This window comes from Vulpes lagopus, chromosome 5 (genome assembly GCF_018345385.1).
Source record: "Vulpes lagopus strain Blue_001 chromosome 5, ASM1834538v1, whole genome shotgun sequence".
Taxonomy (NCBI): Eukaryota; Metazoa; Chordata; class Mammalia; order Carnivora; family Canidae; genus Vulpes; species Vulpes lagopus.
Genome location: NC_054828.1, coordinates 96,959,933 through 96,982,537, shown reverse-complemented (window position 1 = coordinate 96,982,537; position 22,605 = coordinate 96,959,933). Strand labels below are relative to the sequence as shown.

Sequence of the window (22,605 nt, the reverse complement as noted above, 5' to 3'; positions counted from 1 at the left end):
GATTTGCACATGCAGCTAAAGCTACATCCTTGTCACCCAAATGTGGTGAATGTGGCTGGCATCATGCCAGTGATGATTTGGGCACTTGTTAGAGATGTAAACTCTCAGGCCCCACCTCAAACTGCTAAATCAGTAGCTGCACTTAACCAGACCCCAGGTAATTCCTATGCACCTCACAGTTTGAGAAGTGCTGACTGGTACACTGTCCTAAGCACATTTGTGGGGACCAGAGCACAGAGCCTGGCCTCTGGGTGCAGTCCTTGCTCTGCTGTGTATTAGTTTTGTACGTCTGGGCAAGATGCTAAACTCCTCGGTGCCTCTGTTCAGTCGTTTGTAAATTTGGAATAGCACGAGGCCTGTCTCATAGGGTTGGTCTGAGGCCTGCCTCGTGGTAAGCGCAATGCAAGGATTCTTTTACTGTTACTATGACAAATATTTTCCTGAAGGGTTCTGAAATGAAGCTAGCCTCACATGTGTGACAGTGGCACAGGGGTCAAGGTCAAGAGGGCCCTGTGACAGCCAAAGGTCCTTCTCTAGCTGGACCTGTAGGTAGTTAAGGAGCTCTCCATGTCCTGGGATGGGAGCAGAGACTGGCCACCAGAGACTGGCCACCTGAGAAACGCATGAGATCTCCAGCAAATTTTTATATCAACTAACAATAATCTTAATCTTCCACTACTTGGCCTTCTACTAGCAGCTACCGGCAAATCCGCCCAATTCGGACTACACCCATCACTTCCTTCAGTATTCATCACTGGCAAACACGAGGAGAAGCTGGCTCCTAGCTGTGCCAACGCAGGTCACAACAGGCCCCACAGAGAAGTGATGGGCAGTAGTTGCCAGCTACAAGCATGACCAGGCATAAGCCTCACATCGTTCAGTCCCCTCCAGGAGGTGGCTGGGAGTGCATTTGGAGAAGTGGCCCAAGAAAGAGCTGAAGTGACAGAGTGTATGAACGTCATTGGCTGACCTCCCTGTCCTCAGGTGAAAGGGAAGCTTTCATGAACATGGAACCCCATGTTTGCCTATAGGAAAAGCAAGTGTTGTGTGTTGACTCCCAGTGGAAGGGCTAGGAACTCCCCAGTGATTTCCTATAACCAGGACCCCCCTGCGATCCTTTGTTTCTGACTAGATGGGAACCATGCAAAGTACCATAGGAAGGGTACTTTTTATTTTTTAAAAGATTTTATTTATTTATTGAGAGAGAGAGAGAGAGAGCATGAGGGGGGAGAGGCAGAGGGAGAGGGAGTGAGAATCTCCAGCAGACTCCATGCCCAGTGTGGAGCTTGACTCAGGGCCTGACATGGGGCCTGATCTCATGACCCTGAGACTGAGACCTGAGCCAAAATCAAGAGTTGGATGCCCAATCAACTGAGCCACCCAGGTGCTCTGGAAAGAGTGATTTTTAAAAAGTTGACTCAACATAAGCAGAAATCACAGGATAATGGGTGAAACGGACTCTGGAAATCCTGCTTTCTGAAGCTTGATATTCCTTTGACACTCTCAATAAAGCCTGCCATTTATGGTCCATCTGTCTGTCCATTCATCTACTCATCTAATTGTCCATCCATCCATCCATCCATCCACCCCCTCACCCACTTATTTATATAAACATCCATCCATCCATCCATCCATCCATCCATCCATCCATCCATCCATCCATCTATCCAACTGTCCATCTGTCTGTCCATCCATCCATCCATCCATCCATCCATCCATCCATCCATCGAAGGACTATAGCTCCTGAATCTCCAGATTCTTACTTCATCATTCTATTTTTTTTAAGATTTTATTTATTTATTCATATCACACACACACACACACACACACACACACACACACACACACACACAGGCAGAGACACAGGCAGAGGGAGAAGCAGGCTCCATGAAGGGAGCCTGATGTGGGACTCGATCCTGGGTCTCCAGGATCACACCCTGGGCTGAAGGTGGCGCTAAACTGCTGAGCCACCAGGGCTGCCCTTGTTTTCCTTTTAAAAAGAGGACATGCTACATCCATATGTCTTTTCAGATGATCCAGGTCGAAGCTGTAAATGGCAGTCATAGTGATTTGTTGTAAAATCAGCACTGAGGGCCCTCAGGACTCTTTGCAGCTCTACACTCAATGTCTCAATTGCTCTGCTCTTGATATTCACTTGATACCACTTTTTTCTGATTCTGAGATTCTGCTCATCGGCCACTTCGATTCCCACAGCTTATAAATCTCTAGCCTATGAGGCACTGGCCTTTGAGTTACTGCTGGAGTGCCCAGTGTGCATGGGGTACCCACGTGAGATCCTGCGTTACACCTGCGACACCTCCTCCCCCACTAGGTGTATGAGCTTGCTGGGGAGGGAGGCAGTGGCCAGTTGCCAGCTCTGGCACCCCCATCCAAGGCCTCTGCATTCTCTCCCTGGGGGGCTGGTGTTTGATGTGCTTGATAGGAACCCGCCGAAGGTGGGCACCCATGGCCTCACCTGCCTTTCAGAGTAAGGGACAAGGGCAAAGATGCTGGAGGAAAGAAGGAGGTGGGAGGAGAGACTGGGGCTCACAGCAGAGGCGTAACACTGCCCTCTGGATAAAAGAGGGAGAGCAGGGGTGGGTGGAGGTGGGATGGAATGGCAGGGCTTGAATGGGCCACTAGGGAGGGGCCATTGAGTGCACCCAGCCCACTCCCCCCCAGGGCAGAGATCTGGAGCTTCCACCCCAGCAAGTTCATTCAGAGGGACGGCCTGTAGAGGTTCCACATCCTCAACAGGCTCTTCAACCTGTCTGGTGAGGGCAGGATAGGGGTGTCCTCGGGGCACCCAGCTCTGGCTTGGGTGGGGTGCTGCCTGGATCCCTGGGCCAGGGACTGACTGGCCTCTCCACCCCAGAAACCTACCTGTAGGTCTGCATGGTGGACTTCTCTGGCTGCTCCCGCTATACCCAGGGTGTCCTGTGCCCTGTCCAGCCCTGGGTGACTGACTGGACACCGCCACTGCCCAGGGCCCAGGCTCTGAACTGGGGTCCCTGTCAAGGAGCAAAGACCCCTGCTGAGGGGCTCTAAGAGCTCAGTGGGAAGACTTTCACTGCAGGCCCCACCCCCATGCCCCCCACAGGATGACCCTCAGCACAGGTGACACTCCTTCCAGCATAGCTGGGACATAAACCCAGTGTGGTTCGAGGACTGACTCTGGTATAGGGTCCAGGTTTGGTGGTCACCTCAGCCGCCTCATCAGCCTCCCCTGTCCTCTCGGCCTGCCCCAGCTGTGACACTAGCTATCGGCATGGGAACCTCTTCACTCCTTCCGAAGCCTCTTCCTTCCAGGACCAGAGTGATGCCTCTCTCCTGTCTGGCTCTCCCCTTGAGGAAGAACCAAGTGTGGGAGGGGGCGTCTCCCACACATGGGCCTCCCTGGAAGTGGTCAGAGAGAGCAGGGGGTGGGAGGCCAGTGACCTCAGCCAGGCTAAGGGAGGACCTTTTGGGGGGTGGGGGGGAGGCCACGAAAAGGCAGTCAGACGTTGGAGGAGATGCAAGGGGGTGAGATCAGGCTGTGGCAGACCCAAGAGAGGGGAGTGTGTGGCACACCCTGTGGCACCGTGTGTGACCAGGAGTCACTGGCAGGCTAACGGGTGAGCGGGGCTCTAAGTCACCAATGGCACTCCTATCCTGTGTCCCTGGGTCGCTGACCGGGCATGAGCGCTGCGAGGGGCTCTGGAGGCTGACAGGAGAGCCCGCACAGTATCCTACACCTGCTCCCACAAACTCCTTTTGAGCACTTCCTCATGCCGGCGAGGTCATGGTCAGGGAGGCTGGGAGCCAGATCCAGGGGTGCTGCAGGGCACGTGGATGGGCTATGACCTCGGGGCTGGCAAGCTTCTCCCGGCGCAGAGCGCGGCTGAACCTGGGCCGGTGCCCCTGCCAAGCAAGGGAGGGCAGGGGCAGTGACCGCAGGAGCCGTGGGCTGTGTCACGGTCAGGCCTCAGCCGGGCCCTGGACGTCCTCCTGGGACCAGACTGTGGTAGACACACTGAGCGCGCCTCTCTGCCGAGGGAACGGGGCCCAGACAGAGCAACAGGGTAGTGGCCCTAGTGGGGGGCTGAGGGCCCTGTGGCCTCGTTGTGGGGAGGGAGGCTGCCCCTCAGGCTTGACCTGCCCTTGGCAGCTGCCTCCCTGCTGCTCTGTCTGTCCCTGGAGCCCGGGAACCAGGGTTCCCCTTCGGGGCTCGCTGTCACATCGTTCCTCCCGCACCCCGTGGTTATCCCTGCCGCTCCCTGCCGCTTGCTGCCACCGCCTCTCTCTGACCTGGGTGCCCCCTGCCCCAGCAGGACTTGGGCCCCTGCCCGGGGCCCCACCAGCACCGTGCGGTTGACTCTGGACGCACCAGCTCCCTCCTGGCCCCCCTGCCTCCGCAGGCACCCTACCTTGACTGGGAGCCCGTGTCCCCAACCTGTCCACCGGGAGAGGGGCCATGAGCAAGCCTGTGTCCCCTTGGCAGGGCAGGCTCCTCGGACGAGGTGTGTGAGCTGCTCGGGGTGCATGGGAAGGATATTCTGTACATCGGGGACCACATCTTTAAGGACAGCCTCAAGTCTAAGAAGCAGCAGGGCTGTGGACCTGCATGGGGGTTCCTGAGCTGTCCTGGGAGCTGGGCGTCTGGCTCCAAGGGAAGGGTGAGCTGTGGAGGGGTCAGGGCCAGGTAGGGGGGGGCTGGCCACTAGTGCAGAGGCCTGCCCCTTCATCATCTTGCTCTCTTTCCTTTTGAGGGTTGGTAGTGACTATAATAATATGGTCCACTCTGTGGTCTACTTTGTAAATGAGGAAACAGATCCAGAGAGGTTAAGCCGCTTGCCCAAAGTCACACAGCTAGAAAGGGCAAAGCCGACTCAACTTCTGTCTCCTCACTCCTGAGTACTGTGGTGTTTAGGTAGTCTGAGGCTTCCTTCCTCACCTGACTCTGCCCTCCCCACTCATCTGAGGACTCTTAGAGAGTGGAAGGTACACTCCCCGACCTGGGAATGCCTTAAGTATCCTCAGGGGCGGGAGTGACTATGAGCCTTAACAATTCTGGTTTGTTCCAAGAGATGGGTTTGAGTCATTGGCATGTGATTTCGGGTGGGTCACCTGATTCCCTGACCGGCTTCCTTACCTGTCCCACAGGACCTTTGCTGTCTCTGCTTTGCTCTGGGTGGAGCTTCACTTGATGTAAGGAGGGGGTGAAGGATGTTATGCACACAGCTTGGGGTGGTGGTGGGGGGAGAGGTGTGTAGACCCCTGGCGACCTCTCTACCCTCACCACATGGTGGACCTGGGCCTGGAGCAGACAAAGGTAGGCAGGACTGTCACTCCCCCCACCCCCCTGCTGTCCCCGGTCAACTTCTCAGAGTGGAGGGAGGAGTTGAAGAGGTTGGACATGCACCTGGTAAAGCTGTACCTCGAGAGCCCTGATGGGCCCAGGGTAGGGTTGATCCCCACTGCAGAGGGGGGATGGAGGGTCCTGGTCAGGGTAGTCAGGAAATCTAGTTCTGTTCCAGGCTGGGCTTCCCTAGTAAACTGGATTTTTGGGATCCCTGTGGCCCCCTTGGGCCACACTGTGTGTGACCTCTAGGCCCTTCCTCCTTACCCACTCATCATGGACTCAGGTTGCCTATCTTCTCACCCACGTGTATGCACACCCAGCTCAGGGGCCTCACTGGGTGCCCGTGGATGCCCTCTGACCCCCCTGTGGTCTAGGGAGGTTGTGTCTGGAGCTTGGAGGCCAGGTTCCTCTTCTGGGTCATGTGGCCATTTTTGCACTAGGCACACGGATGGGAGCAGCTATAGGTTGCAAGTCATCAGCTCCATCAAGAGGGAGACGCAGGTAAGAGTGAGGGCTGAGTGAGGAGGAGACCCCGGCGGGGCTGGGGCAGTGGGGTGTGTGCCCCCATCCGCCGGGTCCCAGGTCCCGCAGCCTCCGCCGAGCGCCACCTGTCCTTGTCTGCCGGCGCCCTCTGCCGGCCCACGTTCCAAATGACAGCAGAGGTCCGCCGCGGAAGGGCTGAGCCCGGGGTTGCGGGGAAGGAGGCAGGGCGGGGGTGGGGTGGGGGTGGGGTGGCGCATCTCGCAGTCTCCGTGAACCCTCCTCGAGACGCGGCAGCCTGCCCGCTTGGGGCCTCCTGTGACCCCCGGTGGCCAGCTGTGATCCGCGTCTGGGGGCAGCTGGAGGCGCCGCCCCGGAGGGTGGGGTTTAGGGCCAGGGAGCTGATGGGTCCTGGGAAAAGGAGGAGGGGAGACGCCCTGTGGCGCTCCTGAGCAGCCACCGAAGCTGGGGGAGTCCCACAGGCCGGGGGGACGGGATTGAGGCCATTTGGCTTACACAGAGCCCGCTGGGCCCAATAATGAAAGATCTCTGCGGAGCCTTTGGCGGGGTATAGGGCCCCTTGCACGCTACTGGATCCTTCCATAGCCCTGAGGAGTGGACCTGGCAGGGGCAGTTATCTTTATTTTACAGATGAGGAAACGGAGGCTCAGAGAGGGGTGATAGCATGCTTTTGATCAGTCTGGGAGGAAATGTCCAGGCCAGTTCTCTAGATGCTAAAAGCAAGGCCTAGTGATGAGGTGGGGGCCTGCAAGGGGGCAGGCCCTCTGTCGGGGCATCAGAAACTACCTTAAGCTGAGCGTTTAGTCTGGGTGGTCATTCTCCAGGTCCAGGCAGGTAACCATGAGGAAAGCAGGGAGGGGGGCCCGGCGCAAAGTGGAGAGCTGCCCACCTCCCAAAGCACCATGCGCCGCCTCTGGGTTTAGAGAACTTAGCTCCTTCCCTACGGGGAAAGAGGCTCCAATGTCCTGGGGCGACAGACCCAGGGAGGGCAGAGGGGGCCCAGCCCCGGCAGTGTAGGGTTGGCTCTGGGTGATGCAGGTCCAGGTGGGACGGGATCGCTCCTCTCCCAGCGCATCACGGAGGAGCGGGCCCTGTGCTACAGCACGAAGGGCAGCCTGTTCCGCTGCAGCTTCCGCCAGACGCTCTTCTCCAAGCAGCTGCCGCGCTATGCAGACCTCCAGGCTGCCACCTGCCTCAACTTCTGCGCTAGCCGCTCAGCTGCTGTTTCAGGCAGGCCCAGAGCTGGTGGGTCCTAGACCATCCTTGGCATCCGCGATCCTCTGCCCCAGCTGGTCCCCAGCCCCGCCAAGAGCTTTCAAGGTCACTATAGACCCAATCTCCCACCTCCAGACACAAGTGGGTCAAAGCCTGGCAGGGAACTGTGGTGACATAAAAAATGCAGGGGAGGAGTTACAGTTATGGAGACAGGATGGCTCTGCTGGGGAGGTTTTCTTCCTGCCCAGCCTTCACACCTGCTTTAAACTGAGACCACATTACCTCGGTATTTCCTTAGTAGAAAGGGTGCCAGCTGCTAGGTGGAAGGCTGCAGTCCCTGGACCCTCAATTAACAGTGACTTCAGAAGAAATGGACGGAGCAGCAGATGATACAGTAAACACCTCTGCTGGTTTTCCTCTGGAACACCTGCACACACTCCTGAGTCAAGAGCAGGGAGTGGGGGTGGGGATGATGCCACTGGGTTAGCGGGAGCCGAGAGACCCACCAGTGCAGCACTACCCTGAGCACTCGTGCCAGTTCTCCCAACGAAATGTCAGTATTTTCATCGTAGGACATGTGGTCTTGTGTCAAAGATCTGGACTGGCAAGTATTCTCCGGGGCTCCTTGTTTCCTGCTTTGCTTGCCACTGTCAGCTGCCTTCCAGATGTTCAAGAGGGGAAAACCATTTTCTGAGTGTCTCCTGGGTTTCATGCATTGGGCTTGGGGGCCTTTGCCTTTTTTTTTTTTTTTAAGTAATTTTGCTTAATGTTCAGTATAATCCACCAGTAGTTTTTTAAAATCCTCATTGTACCATTGGTGAAATGGAAGGGCAGAGATCCTAAGTAACTTGCTGTGTCACGCTGCTGGGAGACTGCAGAGCCAGGATTTAAACCCGTGCTTTTGAAGAACTGAGGACATGCTCTGTCCCCTGCACTGCACTGCTGCACGCTGGCAGAGGGGAGTGAGCCCTCTGGGTGAAGCCTCATCTCATCTCCAGGTTTTTAGATGAGCAGGGCTGGAGCATTCCTGGGGATCCGAAGCCTAGTTATCGGTGTTATTGGACATCATTATGAAAGTAGTGACCAGACAGGTGAAGAAAAAGCAACCTGAGTACCAGAGTGAAGCATGTAAAGAAATCCGACCTTTACTTAGCCATGCTGGCCTGGGATTTTTAAGAAAGTGATGTCCATCTGCCAGAACCTGCCTTCTCCACCTGACCCTCCTGAGCTTCCTCTTGCGCAGCATCATTGGACAGGAAGCTGGCAGCTGTGGGCAGAGTGGAATGGGTGGTTGTCTATGCATAACTGAGGGCTTCCAGAAAGCCTTGCCACTGAGGGAGCTGCTCCATCTCCACCTGCATTTGTCTTTACAGATGCCCCATGGGTCAGCTGTGGAGCAAGAACGAGCTAACCTGGATCCCCTCGCCTAACTCTTCTACAGCCAGAGAACGAGTTGCTAGGAGGTGGCAGGTTGCTGATTTCCACAGTGGAGCTGGGAGGAGCCCCTTGGCTGTGTGTGTGGGAGCTCAGCTACCTGGGACTACCATGGGCTAGGTTAGGGGTTCCCAGTGGAATGGTATTAAACTGAGGAGGCATTTTGGAGATTTGTGGGATCTTTGTTGTCTTCAGTGTAATCATTCCTGAATACTTATGTAGAAATAGATATTATTTTATCATAAATTGCTTTTCTTTTTATTTCTCCTGTTATAGTATTACATTGATTTTTAAAGTTATAGAGACAATAATTATATTATCTATGAACCTCAATTCAGGAGAGGAAAGAAGAAATGAAAATGTTTGTTTTTAAAATGGGGCATTGGGTCCCCTAGGGCCGGGAAGCACTGGCTTGAAGCCCAGATTCACAGGTCTTGTTCAGCAGAGGTTAGCTGGTGCCTCCCATCTCTCCAGACCACTTTTGGCTGATTCATCTGACAAATCTATTCCCAACTCTGGAAAAGAACACATGCTCTTCTGAGCCAGGATTCCTCTCCAGACAGCCTTTATAAACACAATGAGAAGGGCCTCTTCTTCAGCTCCTTTGTCACTTTGTGCTCCTGGTCCCCCTGCGAGTGGCTTGGCTCCTAGCCTGGTTTTGCATCCCTGAGCCTGGCATGAGGCTTCCTGGGGCTTGAGTTTTAACATGGCCATTTCATGGGCTTCCTGTGGCTGGGCGGTTCTAGGCTCAGTGTGAATTTTTTCAATCAGTGTTTACCAAGTGCCTCTTGCTTGCCTAGTAATTTAGAAAGCGAATCATAAGCTACTTTACTCATGCCTAGGAGGAGCTCACAATTTAAGTACATTAGCAGTCTTTTATCAGTGGTCTGCAACTATTTTTCCATCTTGACCCACCAGAGGGGTGGACACAATCCCATCAGAACTGCGAGTTCTCTGGGGGGATATGTGTGTGGTTTGATTTCTCTACCCCTCATCTCCATCCCAAACCAGACTAGGGTATTTTGACACATTCTCTACCCTGGATTGGGAGCCATTGTGTGAGCTCAGGAGGGCAGATCCCATGACGAGCTTTCTTTGTTTCTTAGAAGGCTGAGGGCAAAGAGAGATGAGGACCAAGAGGGCTGCGTTGAGGCTGAGTGAATCCTGGACATGGGCTGGCATAATAGTAGTCTTCTACTTGAGATATTTTTCAGATCAATGGAAAAGTATGGAAGAGAGAAAAAGAGGTCATACTGAAATCTAAATGTAACAGATTGGAGCCCCAAAATTTGTCTTTTAGGGAGAAGGGAGTCCTCATCCTAGAAGACATCCCCTGTGGCCTTTGAACCATTTGAAAATGGGCATAACAAGTAGAATTATTTTACCTAGGCCCCCTGAGTTGCATCATCATTCACATCCAGTTTTATTTGTACACATTTCTTTTTAAAAATAGCATTTTGGGGTACTTTGATTCTGTTACTAGTATTAACAATAATACTCAATTGGCCTTACATGCCTTCATTAACTGTTCTTTCTCTCCAGGTCACTGTGAAAGACAGGAAATGAGACAGCCCAACCATCTTTGAGCTTGATGTATACATGGCATTAGAACATATACAAAGGGCGGCCCAGGCGGCTCAGCGGTTTAGCGCAGCCTGCAGCCGGGGGTGTGATCCTGGGGACCTGGGATCGAGTCCCACGTCGGGCTCCCTGCGTGGAGCCTGCTTCTCCCTCTGCCTGTGTCTCTGCAGCCCCCCCTTTCTCTGCGTCTCTCATGAATGAATAAATAAAATCTTAAAAAAAAAGGGAACATATACAAAGTCATACTTATGACATAAAGACTCATTTTATGGGGATCCCTGGGTGGCTCAGCGGTTTCGTGCTTGCCTTTGGCCCAGGGTGCGATCCTGGAGTCCCGGGATGGAGTCCCGCGTCGGGCTCCTGGCATGGAGCCTGCTTCTCCCTCTGCCTCTCTCTCTCTCTCTCTCTCTCTCTCTCATAAAATAAAAATAAATCTTTAAAAAAAAAAGACTCATTTTATTTTGGCAGGAGCTGCTCTGCGGTGCTAAGCCTGGGCCCTTCATTGTTCTGATGTCACTGATTTGAATTCACTTCTGCAGCTCCTGTTTTGTCTGTTAGTAGCATCATCTGGCATCATCTAGAGGCTTAGGATGAATATACTGACATAACTGAAATGACAAACTCTTGAAGGAACAGGTCCGTGAAACAGTTCACTAGTTTTACTTTCTATGGATAAACAAGGGAAACATTTGGAATATCTGAGGATATATAAGGGTTTATTTCAGAATAAGTTTCAGAAGCTTCTAGGTCTGGCACTAAGGCCTTTTGTTCTTCTTCCTGGATTGACCTTTGGGCCTGAGTCTGTAAGGCGGATTCTCCAGGCAGAGACCAGGTATCCCTGGCCTTATGTTTTCAAACACTACATTCTTATTCAAGGGCCAGAGGGTAGAATTTTATCAGAAAAATTGCCGAGACCCTAGGGCCCATGCTTTTCTGGAAAGATGCTGAAATATGGTGCAGTAGCTAATACTACCCATCAATGCTTAGAATTCCCTCCTAGGGTAGCAAGAATGCAGAGAGGGCTGGAGGATGAATAGTCACCAGAAGAACTCTTTGGATCTGAGGAAGAATGGGGGGGGGGGGGGGGAGATGTGGCCAAAGGGCCTTTTGCTTGCTTTCCTTCTGCCTGAAGCATCCTCTACCTCTTCTGTTAAACTTCTCTTTCCTCAGACTTAACAGGCCTCCCTACCTCCCTGACTGGATCAGATCCTTCTCTTAGTCTCTCTCCTAGTGACCTCTCTTTCTGAGGATTATTCCATTTTCACATGTGTCCCCTCAAGACTCTTGGCTTCACTGGGCCAGGTCACGTGGCTCATCGTTGCATCTCTGGCATCTATGGTCTCCTATTTTACTGAGTGAACTACATCATCTGGTTTATTATTACATTGCAGGGGAAAAGGTGGGGCCAAAGATTATTATAAGACAAGAGGAAGTGGGGAAAGACTAGAAAGCTTTGGATTAGAACTCTTCCAGGGGCACCTGGGTGACTCAGTGGTTGAGTGTCTGCCTTTGGCTCAGGGTGTGATCCTGGAGTCCTGGGATTGAGTCCCTACATCAGGCTCTCCCTGCAGGGGAGAGCTTCTCCCTCTGCCTATGTCTCTGCCTCTCTCTCTCTGTGTCTCTCATGAATAAATAAAATCTTAAAAAAAAAAAAAAAAAGCTCTTCTTAACTCTTAGGAACTCAGCAGGGGCACGGCAGGGTGGAAGATACTTCCATTCAGGGGCTCTTCATTTAATGCAGTTTTTTTTTTTTTTTTAAACTAATGTTACCTTTGTACTCATTTTCCTACACCTTAGTTGGAAATGTACTCCATTATTCCAGACTGTAGTAGATACTGATAGTCTATTTCAGGAAGAGTTTTTAGTTGGGCGTGTGGCCACCCAAAATGTTTCCCAGCCTTCTTTGAAGATAAATGCATGTGCCCGATGGCCCTGCAATCCTAAGTAGGAATAATGTATCCAACTTCCAAGTTGTAACCTTAAAAGAAGAGGGGCATGTCTTCCACCTCCTTTCTTCCCCCATCCCTCTGGCTGGAATATGACATTCGTTGGAGCCATCCCTGGCCATATGAATGAGGCTGTACCCTGGAGATGGCAGAGCCACAAGACAGATGTCACCTGAGCCTGGCACCTGACACTGGACAGGTTCACTTGGATGCTTTCCCTTTGGGATTAGTTACAGCAGCTGAATTGATAATTCTGACATCCAGCCCTGAGCAGTCAGAAATAAAGGGAATGGAAGCATCATTCCTGCATTGGTGGCCTAGTGATTAAAAAAATGTGATCAAGTCACCTCATTTGTAGAATAAACCACAGTACTCTGGCTGTCATAGCAATTTGGCAAATGGGAAGTTCTCTTTCCTTATCACCTTCCTACTCATTATTTTACTTCAAGTAGAGGTGGGGACTGAAAGCTCTGGACTTGGCACCAGACAACTCTGAGTTTGAAATTTCAGCCCTATCATTGACTGTCTAACTATCGTCTCCATCCCTATGTCATAAGGCTATTGTGAAGATGTAGTGAGATAAGATGCCCAGAACATGGCCAAAGGAAGCAGTAAATAACAGTGTCTTACACTATTGTTTGTGTGTGTAGGACTTTTCTCCTAGCAACTGACAGAAACCTAATTGAAACTGGCTTTTAGATTTTGTGATCTCTAAATAACTCCCTGGACATTATTTGGCTTTGAAGGTAAAGGAAGTCTGTCCAAAGGAAAGGAAAGGACTGGCTGTGTGGATTCCTGTATTTTTGTTATGGTGACTATCTATTCTTATTGAAAAGTAGCGTATTAACTTTATGGTTTTATAGCCCAGTTTTATGGATCTTGTTATTATAAACCTGACATAGAGGGATAGTGCTTCCCTTATTGTGATAAAATCTAGTTCCTGGGTGAGGATGATGGTCAGACCCTTGATCAAGAGGAGTTCTCCATGGCAATGAATATTCCCTATGAGGCCTCTTAAGATTGTTTATCAGTGTTTCTGGGACAAAACCCTAATTCTCCAGGCCAAACGATTATCACTGTTTTTAAAAAAAATAATAAATAAATAAGAAGGAATGAACAAAATTTAATTATTTTGTTTTAGATAGTACTTAAATATTAAGAAAGCTAAAATTCTAAAATTCAAAATATGTTGGCTAAGTTTTTCTACACATTATATTTACATAATGATTCTGATTTTACCTAAGAACAGTTGCCCAGGAGGAAGGAAAGGAAAGCCTCTGGGGCTTGTACAGTCTTCTCAGGCCAGGTGTCCCATAGCAAAGAATGGAAGTGAAGAAGCAAGTGACCCTCCCCTCCCCTCTTTCCCGCTCCCTTTTGTTTTTATTTGAAGCATTTCTGAATAACAAATGTAAAATTGGATTTGGATATAAAAAGCTAGATGACTACCCCAATTCAGAACTGTGTTTCATTGGAGAAGCCTTGGCACAGACAGGACGTGAATTGCCCCTCATCTATAGGGACGTTGTGTCAGAAGTCAAAGTTGCACACAAAAAACATGTAGGATCTCTAAGCAAAAGCATAGCTAGCATCAGCTCCATAAAATGAAGGGAATTTGATCAGACAGTCTGTCACATGGCATCTAGTCCAGAAGGCTAGCTTCTAAGCTCCACTGTCGGGGCAGGGAGGACTCACCCTCTCTGCTAAGGCAGATGTAGGAAGGAAAGTCTAGCATACTGTGGCATCAACATTGTGATATAAAAAAGAACTATATTGAGAGTAATTTAGATCAATAGAGTGAAAATTTTTACCATACTTGTGGGGTAAATTAATATTCAATAGTTTAAAATTTATGTACTATAAAACTGTGGCAAACTATAGTCTTCAATAAACCAAACACAGTCCTGTGGGGATATTAAATTTGAGAGTAAGCCCAGTGAATACTAAATCTTGAGATCCCACAATCTGTCTGTCCATTATAGTTTTTTCCAGGTCACCTGGAGAAGGGTATTTCTTGGTTCACAGAGGCTCTGAAACATCTTTAAGAAAATAAAGGGCATCAAGAAATTATCACTCGAGGACTTTAAACCCTAATGTTACAGGCAAAGCCTCATTTTTACGGAATATAAAACACTCTGTTTCTTCCACTTCTAACAGCTCATTAAGAGAAGCCACGACTATATCATGTTCCTGCAACATTTCTGGGTAGCGGGACATGGCTCGCTCAATCCTTGCCGAACGCCGTACAGGGGTGATGAGCTTCATGTCTTGCATGTCTGGCATTCCACTTATTCTGTGAGAAAGAAAGATGCATTCAGAATCTTATAATTTCTTTTGAAATTCTTCTGAATTTTTTTCTTCTTCCCTAATAATATACGGTAGACATGTCAAGGAAAGTTGATGTAAGAGTACGTGTAGGGCCACTCTCCTCCGAAGATGGCTTTTCCTTGATCATCAGAATGAACTGGGTGGTATCCATCTGCTCTCAAATGGGATAAGCACAGGGATTTACTGAATGAAGTGTTAAGCGTAGTTTTTATTTGGATTCAAATACTTGGCATTTGGTGTTTGTTTATTCCATAGACTTTCAGAGAGTTGCTAGGTTTTGAGGAAACTGGGTCTAACACCAAATGGCGTTGGACTAATGAATTCTAACATTCTTTCTAGCTTTGACAGAAAATTATTAAAAAAATACCTTTAAAGATGGGGGACCAAACCACAAACTGAAACTAGAACAAACGGGTCATCTTCCTTGTGAGTTTTAATGTGTTCCAATAAAAAGTAGGCAGGAGGATAGTTTGCAGAGACCTTTCCATGTAGTGAATCTGGTCTACGCCTCACAAACCCACTGACTACATTAGCCTAAGCAAAACTAGCAGGCTAGGCTGGTCTGCTAGAAACTCTCATCATGAATTCCAGAGATTATTTTCAGATCACCTGCTTGCCTTCATCTGTCTGTGAGCTGGCTGTAATGCCAGGACTGAAGGAGGGGTTTTGGACTGGAAGAGGCCCAGCTGTGCTTTCCAGGGAACTAAAATATAGAACTGAGTGGTCCTGGTACTTTTGTTTGGAATTCCCTTTTAAGATCACAAATAGGGCAGCCCAGGTGGCTCAGTGGTTTAGCGCCACCTTCAGTCCAGAGCCTGTTCCTGGAGACCCAGGATCGAGTCCCACCTTGGGCTCCCTGCATGGAGCCGGTTTCTCCCTCTGCCTGTGTCTCTGCCTCTCTCTCTCTCTGTGTCTCTCATGAATAAATAAATAAAAATAAAAATTATTTAAGATCACAAATAGAGGGTACCTGGGTGGCTCCATTGTTTAAGTGTCTGCCTTTGGCTCAGGTCATGATCCCAGGGTCCTGGGATCGAGTCCTGCATTGGGCTCTCTGCTCAGCAAGGAGCCTGCTTCTCCCTCTCCCTCCTTCCCTCCCTCTTTCTCTCTCTCTCTCTCATGGATAAATAAATAAAATCTTAAAACAAAAATCACAAATAGAGACTGATGTTATATTAACGTTTTAGGAAACAGCACTGGTACCCTGACATAGTTCCTATGAATTCAGCTTCTATCTAGTACATACCTGACTGCACAGCCTGTCCTTATAGGCCTATTGGCTGTCCCTTCTCTCCCACAATTACAGAAGTTGTCCCTGCTTAGCACTCTGTGTCCCTCCCTGGGGCTGGGAAGAAAGGCGGGTAGGATCTGTGAGTGCAGGACCAAATCCGGGAGGGAGGGGAAATCCATTCCAACCCGTCTCCACATTCCAGCATCACCTTCCTCATGGTGGGTTAGGTCTCCTTAGAGTGCTGTGTTGGGAGATGGTGTGTATGCACAGAAAGGGCACAGATTTCTTGTCAATGGTTTCAACCCTCCCCTCACCCTCAGCTCCTTTCCTTAATGCCAAAGATGGATTAGACCCCCTTGGTCTTCACATGATGTGTGGGTGTTCCCAAACTGCTGGTACTCTGGATCTATGGAAGTGAGACTGAGAACAGGGCTTGAATTAGATCTGTAAACACATAGCTTACTTTAGAGGTTGCTTACCTAGGGATTGGGGCGATCTGTAGTTTGATACTAGGATGATTATCTTGTTCTGCCTTGGTTATTTGGGGTGTTGCTGTAACCTGTTCTCTCTCGTTCAGAGAAAGACAAGACATTTCAGATTCTGTCTTATTGGCCAGTTCTTCTGTTGATGTTATATTTGTGTCAGTAACTATAGAGTCAGAGGTAACTCCTGTATATGCAAGGTCAAGAAGGAAAATAAGGTTTAACAACTTAATACTGAAACTAAAAGGCAATAAAATGAAAAATCAATATATACAATGATTTCCCAATTAAATAAAGAGCAATTGATTTGAAGTGAGATGTATAACTAGTTTTTCCTGCCCAGCCCTCTAGAAACACCCTGCTATATCAGGCCATCCTTCTAACCAGTCCTCCAGACAACCTTTGGGTTTTCTTGCCACTTGAGATGGATCCTTGATACTTTTTCAACATTCTGAACACATCCCTAATCTCTTATTCATTCTTGAGGGAGGTTCCCATAGGGACTAATCATTGTCCTTTACCCTAATGCTGTACCTAGGGTCAATTTCCTTGACTTACTAGGGTTAACTCATTTGACCTTCCAATCTCTTCCTACCCAGGGATGACCTCATGGCTATTATCTTGGGAAGTGGGTGAAAAAATGTCTTGTGATAGCTCAGTCACAACAACCAAAATGAAAGGATGGAAATTAGAATGAGATAGGCAGATATTATGGCTGGAGGCTAAAGCTCTAAGAGAGGTCAATGGGGGCCAAGAAGTGGGAAAGGCATGGATTCCTGTCTTTCTTCTCAGCCTTCAGAAGAATAATGCCATAAATTATAAATAAATATCTGAATAGTAACATCATGCCCAGTATAAGGGTATGATTGCATATATCTTCTCTGTGACCTTATCACCAAAAGTAATGGGCTAGTTAGCCATCATTCCACATGACTTGATTATTCCCCAAAGTTCAATCTGTCTAAAAAGAAAAGCATTTGTCACCTTCCAGGATCAGAAAATGAATCTATTTTATTTTCTCAAAGTAGCTTGTTTTTTCTTTCCATTCATATAATAAATATAAACAACTATAGTGGGCCACTACTGTGTTTGGCACAGTATTTTTCATAGAAGAGTTTTCTAAAGCTTCTGACCAATCACAGCAATGGTTAACTGAGTGAAAAGGTTTCCACTCCAGCTATTTTTAAAGGCTATAATGTGAATTTGGATGTAAGTGCTGGTGGGTTGTTATAACATAGAGGCATCTCTCCCTTCTGCCTCAGTCTTGTCTGAGAAAGAGCCACTTGTCTGCTCCTACCTAGTGCTCCAGGGAAGCAAGACACCTTACTCTAGGCTGCTTTTGTGCAAATAACCTTTGTGTGGTGCTGAGCAGTATATTTACCTGTAAAAATAGAAATAAATCAGCTACTGACCGTGGCTAAAAAAATCAGCTACTGACCGTGGCTAAAAAAACTGTGGCTAAAGGAACCAAGAAGTGAGAGGGATTTCAGGGGACTTCTAATTCTTTTCTTTTTTTGCCCTTTTGAATTCCTCAATGACTTTTACTTGAGCAGCTGGAGGGAGTGAATTTAAATACAAAAACAGCAGTACCTTCTGTGGTTCTGTTTGGGTCTTGCAAAATTTTAAGAACAACTTCCCGTAACTCTTGTATTGGCTAGAAGAAAGAAAACACATAAACAGTATTAAAAACATTAATGGAGAAAATGATCTAAGGAACTTTGCTTACCAACCAATGAGCTTTTTTTTAATAATAAAAATGTTTCCTTTTTTACTCTTATCTAACTATAACATTTAAAAAGTTCCAGACTTAGAGCTTTATGTGAAAAATGAAGGAACAAAGATGTTGGTTAAATGCTGGCATGCTTGGGAGGAGCAGGCAGTGAAGCGAGGGCCGCCCGGGAGGAAACAGACGAGGCGAGTCTCGCCGCCGACAGGCCCGAGCCTCTTGGAGACATGGAGGAGGCCAGTGGAGGTGTTGGAAATGATCGAGTGCGGAACCTGCAGAGTGAGGTGGAGGGAGTCAAGAATATTATGACCCAGAATGTGGAGCGGATCTTGGCCCGAGGAGAAAACCTGGACCATCTCCGCAACAAGACAGAGGATCTGGAAGCCACATCAGAGCACTTCAAGACCACATCACAGAAGGTGGCTCGGAAGTTCTGGTGGAAGAACGTGAAGATGATTGTCCTCATCTGCGTGATTGTTTTTATCATCATCCTCTTCATCGTGCTTTTTGCCACCCATGCCATTCCCACATAGGGAGCCCCTCCTCCCACCCCGCCCTCTTCTTAGGGCAACCCTCCATAGCAGGTGCCAAGAAGGGCCCTCTCTTCCATCCTTGTCTGCAGGAAGTGCTGCTGCATCCTCTTGCCCCTCACTCTGAGGCCCCTCTGCCACACTGTCTGCCCCAGGCACCTTGGTCCCCCAGAAGGAGAGAGTTGGACTGTGGCTGTTTCATGGGCCCTCAGAGTTGGTTGGAGAGATATCCAGAAGGCCCAGCATGGGGCTAGGACACTGATGGTGGCCGGTGGGCAATAAAGACCTTTCAGTATCCCTTCAAAAAAAAAAAAAAATGCTGGCATGCTTGACTTTAATGAAGAGATATGCTTATGGAAAGCTATCTATAGTGACATTTCTCTAATCAGTTAATTTTCTTAATGACTTATATGATCCCACTGAAGTGTGTTTCCACATAAAGATTCTGGCTCAAAGATGTAAAGTTAGCTATACAAAAATGTAGCATATGTTTTCAGTGTTGTCTTAAGTGTCTTTGTGTTTATCATAAAAGCCATATACTATTATATCATATTATTATTACAGGAAAACTGAACAATATTCAAACCTAAAAAGAGAAATCACCCACAATTCAATCACCCAAATACAGCCTTTAGTTAGCATTTTGGATAATTTTTCCCAGCCTTTCCTTTCTTTCTTCTTTTATTTAGTAATATAACATAGCACTAAACATAATATATAAAATAAATATTAAACCTAACATAAAAATATAATATTAGAAAAAATCCATTATTATTAAAAGTACTTTTCTGGTAAAATATTAAACAGTACTTTTCTGGTAAACTTTTCTGAGATAGCCTTCCTTTTTTCAAAGTATCTAAACCACACCATGGAGCAGAACATCACAAATGAACTGAAATTTTTAATAGGAATATTGTATTTGGAGCTTGGTCTTCTTGACCTGGGATTCTGTATCAAATAAATGATAAATGTAAACTGACAATAAAGCATAATAGCAAAGCTATTTATACATTTTCACAAAGTCTAGTGTGCTTTAAGCTTAAGGGAATGGGAATAAATGTACAGAATACCTTGCAAAAAGTCTGAATTATATAAAACATTTATCAAACATAGTTTACATTTTTACAGTCTTCTAGTTAAAGATGATGGATTCAATATACATTTATTTCTAACCCCCACTGAACTCTACTAAAATGATAATGGGAATAAAGGAAGCAATAGCTACAAAGAATAGAAGAAATATCAAGATTTGGAAGCTAGAATGTAGAAGGAAGAGGTAATCAACTTAGCCAACTTGAAAGACCTGAATCCTAAGCTGGCAGTATGGCACAACATGATTCAACCCCAGGGCCTTTCGGAAAGGCTCAGGAATGAAGGGTGGGGTCAAAATCAGGAGGACTCAAACATCTGTTCAGCAGTCAGACCTCTAAGTCTATTTTTTTTCTTTGTTTAAAGATTTATTTATTTATTTATTCAGAGAGAACGAGAGAGAGGCAGAGACACAGGCAGAGGGAGAAGCGGGCTCCATGCAGGAAGCCCATGTGGGACTTGATCCCCGGTCCCCAGGATCACACCCCGGGCTGCAGGTGGCGCTAAACCGCTGCGCCACCAGGGCTGCCCCTCTTTTTTTTTTTTTTTTTTTTTTCTTTAAAGATTTTCTTTATTTAATTGAGAGAGAGAGAAAGCACAAGGGGGGGGGGGGTGGGGAGTGGCAGAGGGAGAGGGAGAGGGAAAAGCAGGAAGCCCAATGCAACCTATCAAGCCTGGAATATGTCAGAAATTCTGGGAGAAGGGTTTCTAAGAAAAAGAAATTGCTAGGATATCTGATGTTTTAAAAGTATTGGGATATTTTGGACCTCATCAAGATAAAAAGCTTTTGCACAGCAAAAGAAACAATCAACAAAACTAAAAGGCAACCAATGGAATGGGAAAAGATATTTGTAAACGATATATCTGAAAAAGGGTTGATATCTAGAATCTATAAAGAACTTCTCAAAATCAACACTCCAGAAATAAATAATCCAGTTACTTATTGCTTCTTCAGGCAGAGAACATGAACAGATGTTTCTCCAAAGAAGACATACAAATGGCCAACAGACACATGAAAAAATGCTCAACATTACTTGCCATCAGGGAAATAAAAATCAAAACTGCAATGAGATACCACCTCACACCTGTCAGAATGGCTAAAATTAACAACTCAGGAAATAACAGATGTTGGCGAGGATGCAGAGAAAGGGGAACCCTCTTGTTTTGTTGGTGGGAATGCAAACTGGTGCAGCCATTCTGGAAAACAGTATGGAGGTTCCTCAAAAAGTTAAAAATAGAATGATAATTCTATTTTTAGAATTATAAATTCTAATCACCAGCAATTGTACTACTGGGTATTTATCCAATAGATACAAAAATGTTGATTCGAAGGGGTACGTGCACCCCAATGTTTATAGCAGCACTATCTACAATAGCCAGAATATTGGAATGGAATATTACTCAGCCGTCAAAAAGAATGAAATCTTGCCATTTGCAACAACATGGATGGAACTAGAGTGTATTATGCTAAGTGAAATCAATCAGTCAGAAGAAGACAAATATCATATGATTTCACTCATAGGTAGAATTTAGGTAACCAAACAGATGAACATAGGGGAAGGAAAGGAAAAATAAAATAAGATGAAAACAGAAAGGGAGGTGACGCTTAACTATAGAGAATAAACAGAGTTGCTGGAGGGGAGGTGGGTGTGTGATGGGCATTAAAGAGGGCCTTATTGTGATGAGTACTTGGTATTACGTGTAAGTGATGAATCACTAAATTCTACTCCTGAAACCAATACTAAAATACATGTTAACTAACTTGAGTTTAAAAAAAAAAAGCATTGAAAAATACAGACAGAGAAAAGCTTGGGAATTAATTATATAGTAATAAATACTCAGAGAACTAAGCAAAGGACTAAGAACTAAGAAAATAAGACAAAAATTAACTTAAGGAAAGTAGAAAGTTGTGCTTGAAAGGCAAAGTAACCATAGTATATATTACATGGCTGTATGTATTCATGTATTTCTTACATATTCATAACAATATAAACACAGCATTATTCATAACAATAGTGACCAGGATTTCCATATGACTCTCGTGGAAATATGGAGGATGGCAAAAGTTTGCAGGCATGTATCTCTTGCAGGCGTGTGTGTGTGTGTGTGTGTGTGTGTGTGTGTATGTGTGTATGAGAGAAAGAGGGTTAAATCCTCATATTGCACAGTTGGAAGTCTACAAATCATGTCTAAAACTGAAAAATCAAGAAATAGCAATATATGTATAATATTTCAAACTATCCAGGTAAATATGAAAATAATCAGTTTGCTCTGGGAAGTGGGGAATGGGAGGGGAGGGACACAGAGGCCTTATGGAAAGAAACTTATTGAATGTTTTTGACTATTTAATCCATATGTGTGTACAACTCTGATTTTGAACAATCATGGGAAGAGGCACATTGGAATATAAAATGACATGGTAAGTGACATTTAAGTGAAAAGAGTCATAAAACTGTTGGAGGCAGTCTTTGTTAAAAAAGTTATATGGAGGGGCAGCCCAGGTGGCTCAGTGGTTTAGTGCTGCCTTTAGCCCAGGGCGTGATCCTAGAGACCCGGGATCGAGGCCTACATTGGGCCCTCTGCATGGAGCCTGCTTCTCCCTCTGCCTATGTCTCTGCCTCTCTCTCTCTCTCTCTGTGTGTCTCTCATGAATAAATAAATAAAATCTTTAAAAAAAAAAAGTTATATGGTGGCAGTGGTTTTACTATGTTTTAGAATTAAATTTTTTCTCATGCCCTGGCTCTGAATTATTGCTGGGTGAATATTGACATGTTGGGCTTAATGTGTTTTTAGGTCCTTTATAGTGGGGTATGACTTTGTAAGTACTGCAAATTGACGTAACTTTCATGCTATTACTTTCCACAAATGCCTATTCTACAATGAGTGTAAAGTGAGACACACTCACTTTACAACAACAGTGATTCTATTGGTTTACATGAAACCCTACTTCTTGCCAAATAAATTTAAAAAAATATTTTCAAAGTTTATTCATTTGAAGGAGAGAGTGCGTGTGCACACAAGTGGGGGGGGGCAGAGGGAGAGGGAGAGAATCTCAAGCAGACTCCCTACTGAGTGGGGAGCCCCACATGGAGCCCGATCACATGATCCATGGGATCATGACCTGAACTGAAATCATGAGTTTCTATATACATTTTTAATTAAATATACATAAAGGACATGTTGTGCTTTGTATATTGTATATAA

The 22,605-nt window shown here is 46.9% G+C and overlaps 3 protein-coding genes across 3 annotated transcripts in view; 2 read left to right on the top strand and 1 right to left on the bottom strand.

Annotated features, from left to right (window-relative positions):
* Positions 1-63: 63 nt before the first annotated feature.
* Positions 64-10,084, top strand: NT5DC4 (5'-nucleotidase domain containing 4). The gene is given in 12 exon segments (XM_041756997.1): positions 64-157; positions 2,215-2,332; positions 2,683-2,774; positions 2,876-2,958; positions 3,184-3,405; positions 4,311-4,362; positions 4,486-4,592; positions 4,595-4,662; positions 5,374-5,445; positions 5,782-5,842; positions 8,431-8,527; positions 10,034-10,084. Coding segments are annotated over 11 exon segments (1,026 nt in total). The 3' UTR covers positions 8,488-8,527; positions 10,034-10,084.
* A 3,070-nt stretch (positions 10,085-13,154) lies between these two features.
* The window catches only part of CKAP2L (cytoskeleton associated protein 2 like), a 30,135-nt gene continuing 20,684 nt past the window's right edge, over positions 13,155-22,605 (bottom strand). Inside the window, exons 7-9 of the mRNA XM_041754271.1 lie at positions 17,647-17,710; positions 16,054-16,243; positions 13,155-14,308 (exon numbers count right to left, since the gene is read on the bottom strand). Of these exons, the coding sequence (XP_041610205.1) occupies positions 14,086-14,308; positions 16,054-16,243; positions 17,647-17,710 (477 nt within the window). The 3' untranslated portion in view covers positions 13,155-14,085. The remainder of the gene's footprint in view (positions 14,309-16,053; positions 16,244-17,646; positions 17,711-22,605) is intronic.
* Positions 17,958-18,629, top strand: LOC121490529 (vesicle-associated membrane protein 8). The gene has a single exon (XM_041754272.1). It carries the CDS (start codon positions 18,010-18,012, stop codon positions 18,313-18,315), a length of 306 nt encoding a protein of 101 aa, XP_041610206.1. The 5' UTR covers positions 17,958-18,009; the 3' UTR covers positions 18,316-18,629.

What these genes read in the sequence shown, in the direction of transcription:
- LOC121490529 (XM_041754272.1), top strand. Translation starts at nt 18,010, where the DNA reads ATGGAGGAGGCCAGTGGAGGTGTTGGAAATGATCGAGTGCGGAACCTG.